The 11,123-nt window shown below is 34.4% G+C and overlaps 1 protein-coding gene across 1 annotated transcript; it reads left to right on the forward strand.

The window, feature by feature from the left end:
• Positions 1–1,319: 1,319 nt before the first annotated feature.
• On the forward strand, positions 1,320–2,716 carry ptgfr (prostaglandin F receptor (FP)). Its single transcript, XM_065242047.1, has 2 exons — positions 1,320–2,126; positions 2,278–2,716. The coding sequence occupies exons 1-2, from the start codon at positions 1,320–1,322 to the stop codon at positions 2,587–2,589; spliced, it is 1,119 nt and encodes a 372-aa protein (XP_065098119.1). The 3' UTR covers positions 2,590–2,716.
• Positions 2,717–11,123: the final 8,407 nt, after the last annotated feature.

The raw sequence follows: 11,123 nt of genomic DNA on the forward strand, positions 1-11,123 counted from the left end.
GTCAGTCCAGGTATAACATTTTCACATTCTTGCTGCTTATATAAAAAAAACTAGCAGGGGTTGTCATTATTTATGATTATTATTATTATTAATAATAATAATAATAATGATGATGATGATATTTTCATTTATTTATTTAAGCTATATGAATCTGTTATAAGAAAACTTTGGATGTAGAGATTTCATTCCCAGCAAGAAAAAATTATTAGAGGAATGTTATTAAACGACATTAAGTAGCCTAATTCTGGGTTTTAATAGGTGAATATGCGATCTTGTCTGTTTTACAGCTTCACATTAAGTCTGTTTCAGATATTTAAATTGCTACTATTTCATGCCTTCAAGGAAAAGTTCTTGTCCTTTCTAAAGCACGCGCTAATTGCGCACTCCTGCTGCGCACTTACAACACAAAAACCAACCCCATCTTGATGTACTTTAATCTAAAATGAGACATCCATTTGATATATAAAGTTATCCTGGCAATTTGAGCGCGTAGGCAACTTAGTAAACGTCCTGAAGTTGGCGCGCGCATCTGGTGCGCACTTCTTGAAATACAACTGTGCGGCGTCTTTCGTGGAGAACAAACGAATATGTTTCTTAGTTCATATGAAACCTCATCTCGACCAGACTGAAACGACCGGAACTTGGTGGCCACTTTATTATGGTGCGCATCCAAGACTGATATTTTAACGCACGCCGGAGTCTAGCCGACATCATCTTCATCCCCAGTGCGGTACCTTTAACTTTCTGTGAAAGAGCGCAAGCGTCTGGACCGCTGTCGGGTGAGTAAAAACTTACAAAAAGAAATATAAAGGTTTTTGACCATATGAATGAATGTTTAAGAAAAAGGCTTTTGTTTATTTGTATTGGTCATTTGGATTTAGCGCATGATTACCGTGAGATTTTTTAAATTATTTTTGTGGATACCATAACTAGACACGTGAGCTTTATTTATTGCTGTAATTTGTGTATTGTTTGCAGCTTTACTCGAAATAAAAAAGTTATTAAAGATAAAAAATAAACGGAATATTACTGAAAATAAAAATTAATAATACAAATTCTAAATCAAACATCTGATCTTAGGACTTAAAACTTGTTTTGTTTTTTTTACTTTATTTTCTACATTTAAGACCTAATTTTGTTTTATGTAAATTATATATTTTGTTTTAAGTGAGAATTTTAATTTTTATATTGTTTTGTTTATTTATTTATAGTATATATTATACAAGAAAGAAGTGTTTAGAAAGTCTAAACATTTCTTAAGCTTAGTTTTGTATAAAATTGAACTAATATTTTTTGTTTATTTGCAGAAAGTGTTGATCATGCCATATAAAGAGTTAGCCAATAATAAATGCCAGATGTCCAAAGATCTGTGCAATGGGAGTTGTACTAAGAGAGAAATGTCTGTGACGTCAACAGTGATTTCAATGACGGTGGGCATCATATCCAACATTCTGGCCCTCTTCATTTTAATTAAAGCCTACCGCAGGTTCAGATTTAAGTCAAAAGCAGCATTCCTGTTGTTTGCTAGTGGTTTGGTGGTGACTGACTTCTTTGGACATTTGATCAACGGTTCTCTGGCTGTCTACGTTTATGCCTCACAAAAAGACTGGGAAAGATTCGACCCACACAAATCTCTGTGTGACTTTTTTGGAGTTTGTATGGCTTTCTTTGGACTCACTCCTCTGCTGCTGGGAAGCCTGATGGCAGTTGAGCGTTGCATCGGAGTGACCAATCCTCTCTTCCACACCACAGCACTGGGGTCCCATCACGTGAAGAGGTTGTTGGGTATGACCTGGCTCCTGGGTCTCCTGGTAGCCCTGCTTCCCATCCTTTTCCAGCGTCCATACCAGGTCCAGCGTTCCCGAAGCTGGTGCTTCTTTCGCCTACAGGGACTACATGACTGGGTTGATGTGCTTCTTCCAGTATTGTTCTCTGTTGTGGGTTTGCTTGCTCTTCTTGTCTCACTTATCTGTAATACTGTGAGTGGTCTGACTCTCCTGCGGTGTCGGGTACAACTTGACCGAGATGATCATCGCCACAGTCGTAATACATCACACCACTCTGAAATGGTCTGTCAGCTTTTAGCCATTATGTTGGTTTCATGTGTCTGCTGGGGACCAATTTTGGTGAGAATATCTTTTATATTTCTGACACTAGTTAGAAAGAATCACTGATAGATTTTTGTCAAGAGCTAATGGTACACTGTGCAACTTTAATGTAACATACAGTATATGTAAAGTGTCAAATGTTTAATGCACTCTGTGATTTGGTCCCCAGATAACAAGCATCATTTTAAGCCTGCAGCACCATGGTGAGGATCAGACTTCATACACACAAATGTTGCTGGTTGTTCGCTTGGCAACTTGGAATCAGATTCTCGATCCATGGGTCTACATCCTCCTTAGGAAAGCTGTGTTAAAAAGGCTTTTCCATGTGGCATTGAGGCTTTGCAGTCCGCATCCAAAACAAATATTTCGGTGGCAGGAAAGCGCTCTGGGGAGTTCAGTGATCAGCCGACCAGACTTCATCCGCCTGGATGGACGTTTTCTACCGGATACAGCGATCCAATCAGATCATCATCTCCCATGAGGTTTAGCTGAAGGTCACTTACAGATTGATTCTGAGTAATAGAAGTACATCTGTGCCAAAAAATAAATAAAAAATAATAACTTTCATCGGATTGAAAAGGAACTTGCATTTTGACTGAAGTTTTAATCAGATTTAATCATATTTATTTTAATGAGATCAGAAGAGTACAATAGAGTCTCCTACAGGCTTTTGAGGGTTTGGCTTTAAACTTTAGGCTCTGTTGCATCAACCAAGTTCAAACTTTAATTTTAAAGGTCACAGTTAAACATATGCTTTTACTGTATATTTAAGCTATTTATGTAATTAGGCATGTTGATACTTGGATGATCTATTGGGTAGCTACAGTAAATGCTGTATTAATGAGTTGTTCTTATCAGCTTTAAATAGTTATTTTCATTTTTGCTACTGTTGCTTTATCTTGTGATTTTAGCACTGCTGATATGTTTAAAGTGTTGATGTAAGACTGATTACTGATACAGGAAGTAAGACTGGGACATATTGAGTGGCTCCTCCCACTTTTAATATAGATTGTATAGGTGCAGTTTCCCGGACAGAGATTAGACTAATCCTGGACTAAAATAAACGTAAGAGCTGTCCAAATTAAAAACAACTTGCACTGACATATCTTAAAATACATCAGTGCCCTGTGTTTTGCCTCAAAATGCACACAAGTCATGTTTTTAGTAAGGCATGTTTGTTAAAACTAGTTATATTTCCTAATTAAACGAAGAACTAGTCCTGGTTTAAGATAATCCCTTTCCGGGAAACCACCCCATAGTGTATAGTTTACATTACAGTCTGGAGAAGATGACTTGCAGAATATAGTTGTAAAATGCGAATTTTATCAATGTTTTGAAGCACATTGTTTTGTAAAGTAGATATCATTACAGCTAAGATATTTATACAAAATGCTTTAAAAATCAAGTTTGATTTCACATGGACTTATTGGATGTTGTTGTTATCATCATGTATTTCGTACATATATTTTTTACACATCTGTGAACTTTAGCTTTATTAAGTTTACAATCCTGTCTTAATAACAATTAGACACAGTTTTAGACACAGTTTTGTATTCTTACAGAATTCAGGATGAAGTAATACAATGTTTTACAGATCACTAAAATTAAAGAAATTTGAATGTTTTTCATTTATCACTTATTTGGGTCAGTGACAAAAACAATTTGGCAAGATGAGAAATTCAAAAATCTTTTTAAAAAACTTGTTTTAAAAGCACGCATCAATATATTTCAATGCACATAGTGTATTTATGTTAAGTTTATTTAATAAAAAAATACATTTGCACAATTTTTATGAAATTTAAGACTGAATGGACCTAAAAATGTCAAATGGTTTAACCCCCAATTGCGCCAAAGAATGAGAAATATAAAAAATAATATATTTTATTTTATTTTATCCACCTTGATGGCATGTAAGCGAAATCATCAAAATAATAATAATAATAATTTTATTAGTTATTTCTAAATGTAAATTTTAATGCGGTTTGTAGTATTTTTCCTGACGTATGCTGAAAACAACTCTGTTTTCTAAATAATCTTTGAAAAATGATGTAAAAAAAAAGTATGTAAAAAAATCATATTACACTAAAGTAGATGATTATATTTTATTCCACATTTTTATGAATATGTTTATATTTTCATTAAAAAAAAAAACAGTGTTACATCATTTGACACAGACCGGTTACACCACATTGACATTTTTGCAATTATCCCTAAATATGCTTTCAAAATGAAATAAAACCAGAAATTTCCCAGAATTCTGCAAATTTATTTTGACATTTTAACTCTTTTACATTTTAACCATACGAACACAAAATAATTAACGTCACTTTATTGACCCCTTTATAGTAAAAAATACATACTGATAAAATGTATAGCTTAAGGCACTTTTCAGTAACATGTATTTAGCCCGTCATGTGTTTGGAGTATCATGTCAAAATAGGTTTTTGGCGCGTCATGTCCATCATGTGTGAAGTCAAAATATGTGCATGAGAATGCTTCGAAGATAAAATCAGGTTTATGATAAAAGAGATGCTCACGTTTGCCAGATACTCAACTTTGTCTCATGTGCAATCAGAGATTATTTAGTTAGTGTCTTGCGAGTATATAAACCCTTTCGATGCGGTTGCATCAGGCACGTATTTTGACATGAGAGACGCTCATATTTTGACATGAGGAGGCACACACATGACACTGCGAACACTTGTTTTGAATTTTCGGAAGAGAAGTCACCAGCCGCCACTGCTTGGAAGGAGCTTCAACTCAGATCACCTTACAGACGCAGCAGATAGTAGAGGACACGGACAGCCTGATGAATCTGCAACTGTATGGACGGGACTATAAGATTTACAGCTTTTTGTGTTATGGGAGAGTTCAGGTCTTACCGACTGCTGGCACATCTGATAACAGTTAAGTGTGCCACCAGTTATTTAACCTTTAGATCAATTTGTTTATTCTCTGACGAATGCTAGAGATTACGACATGGTTTGACACCCTTGTTTCATAACACAAGCACCATGTACACATGTTAAAAGGGCTCAGACAGCTCTGTATTTCACCCCTGCTATCCTGCAGGTTACAGTGACTCTATACAGCTGGGCAGTGTGTGTGATTCTCCATGCATTAACAAACAAACTCCTTATAAACCTGAACAATCAGTGCCTGGGAAATATTTCTCATCTCTTCTCTTTCAGCAACTGTTCTTATTCCAAATGCTCTTTTGATGGAATCTTCCAGGCCAACTTTATGGTACGAGATTTCACACTGCATTATATGGAACAAAGTGTGCTATATTAAATGTTCGCCTAAATTGTAACACAGCCTGATATAAAAGTTAAAATGAAAATAATTAATTTAGATATTAGTTCATCATGATTCATGGACCCTGTTACCCATTTAAGTTTTACAGCAGACTGAAACATGAGCTTAACATTTATAGACAAAACCAGGAGCTTTAAGCATGGATCAGTCATATAGGCTGTGAAAAAATAGAAAATCTGTAATTGATTGTCTTCTAGTCTTTAAAAAAAGTTAATTTACAATTCAGATGTTGTAACACATTAGTGATATAAAATAAATAATCAAAATATATAGAATTTAGTGTGGCATATGTGGATAGCCATAGTCAACAAACATCACACATGAAAGGACAATTTAAGTCAATTCAATTTTATTTGCTTTTTACAGTTGTTTAATTGTTACAAAAACAGCTTTACATTAATAAAAACAAACGAAACCACAGAAAAATCAGAGGACAACAAAAGTAGCAAAGTACAGTGGCTTAAATTAAACCGTACTAGTGAGCGGAGTATTAATGTAACGTATAGAAGAAAGCTCTAAAAGTTAAGCTAATGTCAGCTGACTCCCAAGGGGTTGAAAAAACTCCTAGGAGAAAAACCCTGCAGGAAAAAAGTCCTAGGGAGAAAAAAACCCTTGAGAGAGAACCAGACATAACTAATCCTATAGAAAATATACTATATTAAAAACAATTTTATAAAAGTTTATGGTAATAGTGATGCACCGATGTATCGGCCGCCGATATTTATCGGCCGATTTTTGATGAATTTGAAACCATCGGCATATCGGCAATAGCACGAGAAAGGCCGATACCGATTGTTTATTAATTAAATGCATAATGAAATTCATTATATGTAAAAAATGAGTTAATGTTGTTAATAAAATAAATGCTAAATAGCAAAAACCACCTTTGCAGGTTGTCATGCTGTCTTATATTATATTTGTTTTAGCTTAATTTGTGCCTCTCTTATTATGTTGGTCAGTTGAATGTTAAATAGATCCAATCCATGTTCAGTAAAAATAATTTGATGCAGAAATAAACTAGCTAATAGACCAACTGTATAGTATTGTATACAAGTGTTTAATATCGGTATCGGCATCGGTATCGGCCAGAAGTTGTCTGTTTAAATCGGTATCGGAATCGGCCCAAAAAAATCCTATCGGTGCATCCTTAGTAATAAATTGTTATTTTTAAATTAAAAGTTAAGCGGTTTCCTTTAACTATTGAGCATAAAATATTTTTGGAAAAGACAATCCTTTATTTATTAACTTAAATCACATTGGTGTTTACCATTAAATACTTTGACAATTAGATTTAAAAAACTCTAGGGCCTGCACTGCTTCCGACCGTCCTACCTTACCGTGCGCACCCTACTTAGTGAGACCCTGGGGCAGGCACGTGCACACATAGACATTAAAGGGGGCTTGAGCACCTGCCCTTTTTATTCCTGGAGAGAAAGTGCCCTTTTTTCTGGGGTGCTTTAAAAAAAAAAAGATCTTTATTCATATAACAACTGATGTCTGTCTGTTTCTTGTGTTTTTTAGTTGTTGCTTATTTTAATTTAACATTAATTCATTCAGGAATAATTTAAATGAGATTTAAACTCTTATATAGAAAAATAGCGCTATTTGTGGCACACAAACGGTTAACAGATGAGTCCCGCCTCCAAAATTCACATCGCTAATATGATTGGCTTTACCTTTCCTTAGTCCCGCCTCTCTAACTTACTGCGCTTTATGATTGGTTTGTCTACACTGGTGCTGCTTCATTCGCGCTTCAAGCGCCAAAGCTCAGCCTGAACGAGACGCGATCATGTGCATGATTATACAGGCAGCTACCGGTAAGTGTGTGAGGAAGAAAGCATTCTTATATTAACAGTTTTATGCACAAAATATGGGACACGTTGTTACACATATTGATTCAGGGACATTGTTTTCCACGGCAATCCCATATTTACCTGAAGAGTTGCAAACTTGTAACAGTGTAGTGTATGTAGTTTAAACAGACTGCTCAGAAAATAATAAAGCACAAACAATAAAACAATTGCTAACTTCCGTAGTAAGCTTTTTTGTTTGCGTTTTTTGTAATGGCTGTTAAATAAGTATAATGTGTTATACTGGATTGCTGGAGTAGATTGGGAAGAAATCTGATGGTTCAGTATTTTACTTGCCCAGTCTGAATTTTCACTGACATCACAAAAAAGTAAAATATAAAATACAAATAAAATAGGCCTAATCTATATTTGTTGTTTTGACATGTGAAACCCTAATAAATATGAAACCTAAGATTAAAGGTGCCATAGGATGTGTTGTCATAATATGTTAAATTGTTCTTTGACAATTACATAGAAGGTATGTTCCTTTATTAAGTGCAACCTTATATTTTGAGCCCTTATCAGACAAAAATACATTTTGAGTAACAACTAATCAGCTAAACGCTAGCATATGATATAGCATTTATTGGAATGTAGCGCTAACTCAGCAGTCACAACTTTGTTTTTAGCATTTTAACAAATTTGTAATTAATTTGTAATTTAATGTTTTCAAAACATGCACATTGTGTAATGGCTTCCTTTGCTGCTCTATAAACCTACTACTAAGGAGACCATGGTGTCTGTGTGAATTGATTATTTTGTAGACATCTTTTGAAAATTAAACAATTGTGTGAGTTTGAGGAAGATAAAATTAATTAATGTTTTTAATAATTAAAAAAAAAAGGAAGTCAGAATTGCGTTAATATATATATTTTTGTTTAAAAAAAAGAAAAAAATATATACATAATTATAAGAAGTGCCCTTTATTTCACTTGAGCCCCTGCCCCTCAAAATGTCTGTGCACGTCCCTGCCCTGGGGTGAACTGCAGCCCCCTGCCCGCCCTTTATCCTAGTGGGCACTATTCTAGAATCTGTCTAAACCTATGTTCTAAACACAATAAACTATGGACAGACAGCCGTCCCGCCGAGGGCACTGCACCTGAGCAAAGGAAAAAAATCTAAGAATCTAAGAGCAGCAGGGACGTGCACAGACATTTTGAGGGGCAGGGGCTCAAGTGAAATAAAGGGCACTTCTTATAATTATGTATATATTTTTTTCTTTTTTTAAACAAAAATATATATATTAACGCAATTCTGACTTCCTTTTTTTTTTAAATTATTAAAAACGTTAATTAATTTTATCTTCCTCAAACTCACACAATTGTTTAATTTTCAAAAGATGTCTACAAAATAATCAATTCACACAGACACCATGGTCTCCTTAGTAGTAGGTTTATAGAGCAGCAAAGGAAGCCATTACACAATGTGCATGTTTTGAAAACATTAAATTACAAATTAATTACAAATTTGTTAAAATGCTAAAAACAAAGTTGTGACTGCTGAGTTAGCGCTACATTCCAATAAATGCTATATCATATGCTAGCGTTTAGCTGATTAGTTGTTACTCAAAATGTATTTTTGTCTGATAAGGGCTCAAAATATAAGGTTGCACTTAATAAAGGAACATACCTTCTATGTAATTGTCAAAGAACAATTTAACATATTATGACAACACATCCTATGGCACCTTTAATCTTAGGTTTCATATTTATTAGGGTTTCACATGTCAAAACAACAAATATAGATTAGGCCTATTTTATTTGTATTTTATATTTTACTTTTTTGTGATGTCAGTGAAAATTCAGACTGGGCAAGTAAAATACTGAACCATCAGATTTCTTCCCAATCTACTCCAGCAATCCAGTATAACACATTATACTTATTTAACAGCCATTACAAAAAACGCAAACAAAAAAGCTTACTACGGAAGTTAGCAATTGTTTTATTGTTTGTGCTTTATTATTTTCTGAGCAGTCTGTTTAAACTACATACACTACACTGTTACAAGTTTGCAACTCTTCAGGTAAATATGGGATTGCCGTGGAAAACAATGTCCCTGAATCAATATGTGTAACAACGTGTCCCATATTTTGTGCATAAAACTGTTAATATAAGAATGCTTTCTTCCTCACACACTTACCGGTAGCTGCCTGTATAATCATGCACATGATCGCGTCTCGTTCAGGCTGAGCTTTGGCGCTTGAAGCGCGAATGAAGCAGCACCAGTGTAGACAAACCAATCATAAAGCGCAGTAAGTTAGAGAGGCGGGACTAAGGAAAGGTAAAGCCAATCATATTAGCGATGTGAATTTTGGAGGCGGGACTCATCTGTTAACCGTTTGTGTGCCACAAATAGCGCTATTTTTCTATATAAGAGTTTAAATCTCATTTAAATTATTCCTGAATGAATTAATGTTAAATTAAAATAAGCAACAACTAAAAAACACAAGAAACAGACAGACATCAGTTGTTATATGAATAAAGATCTTTTTTTTTTTAAAGCACCCCAGAAAAAAGGGCACTTTCTCTCCAGGAATAAAAAGGGCAGGTGCTCAAGCCCCCTTTAATGTCTATGTGTGCACGTGCCTGAAGAGCAGACACCAAACACAACGGTGGCAATCTCAATCAGGGTTTGTTTTTGAAAATGCTTTAGTAATGTAACTTACAAATCGCTGCCTCGTCATTTAAAATCATGTTATTAAACAATGTTAAACAATCGTATTGTTTCACACGACGACCTTACCATCTAAGTTTAATAATAAAAAAAAATAAAATAATAAATATATATAAACAATAAATATAGAACAGCTAACACCAGTATTTTTTTCGAAGATTTAACAATGTTTTCTAACCGCTTTACCTTAGTGTTTCCCAAATTTGCCAACCCGTACTTACCTCAGAATGACTCGAATCAGGGAATTCTGCGCTTTATATACCCTGATGAGAACCGCCCACGTTCTTTACGACGTCATAAAAAGAACGTTCCATAGAAACCATGGAAACGCACCTGTTTTTTTAATTACATGTTCACTAAACTTTACATAAAAGAAAACATAAAACATTGCATAACATGTATAACAGGGGCAGACGCATACAGACCTTACTAAATACATAGCTTACACAGAGAAAAATAAATAAATAAATAACAATAAAAGAAAAAAATAAGAATGATACATTTCCATTACAAAGCCACACGAACCAAATCATCATAAACTAGTTAAGATTTTTCCCAGTATTAAATATGTTTTCTTATTTTTCTTATTTTTAAGATTTGTTTCAAGAGATTCATAGAAGATTTTTAAATCTATACACAAAAGATTAAAGGCGGGTTTTGTTGAGAGTATTTTAGATTTATGTAAATGAAATTTCTCTAATAGAATCATCAATTTTAGTGCAAAATCAAGAGGAGCCAGAGTTACATTCCAGAAAAAGAATCATAAAGTCATCAATTACAACTAACTTGTGAAATGTGTCAAAAATCAGCATAGATATTCATTTCCAAAAGTTTACAGAAAAGATACAGGAGCAAAACAGGAGCAAGAGTAAGGGTTTCAGATTCAGTATCACAGAAAGAGGAAACGCATCTGTGTCACGTTAAAAAAAGCATCTGTGTCACGTGACTGTATTAAAACACCAACACACTGAGGATGTGTTCAAAATACCAGTGGTGAACAATGACGAGGTGAGAATGGCGCTGATAAGTAAAATATTAGAACACAGCGCTATTATAAATACCTGCAGCATTTTAACCAATCAGATTGCAAGGTCGGATTTATTATTTACACTAGGTGCAACATTAAGCCCCAACCGTTAGGGGGCAGCATAACTATTGTGCGCCGCAAGAGAA

Source organism: Paramisgurnus dabryanus, chromosome 14, assembly GCF_030506205.2.
Source record: "Paramisgurnus dabryanus chromosome 14, PD_genome_1.1, whole genome shotgun sequence".
Lineage (NCBI taxonomy): Eukaryota > Metazoa > Chordata > Actinopteri > Cypriniformes > Cobitidae > Paramisgurnus > Paramisgurnus dabryanus.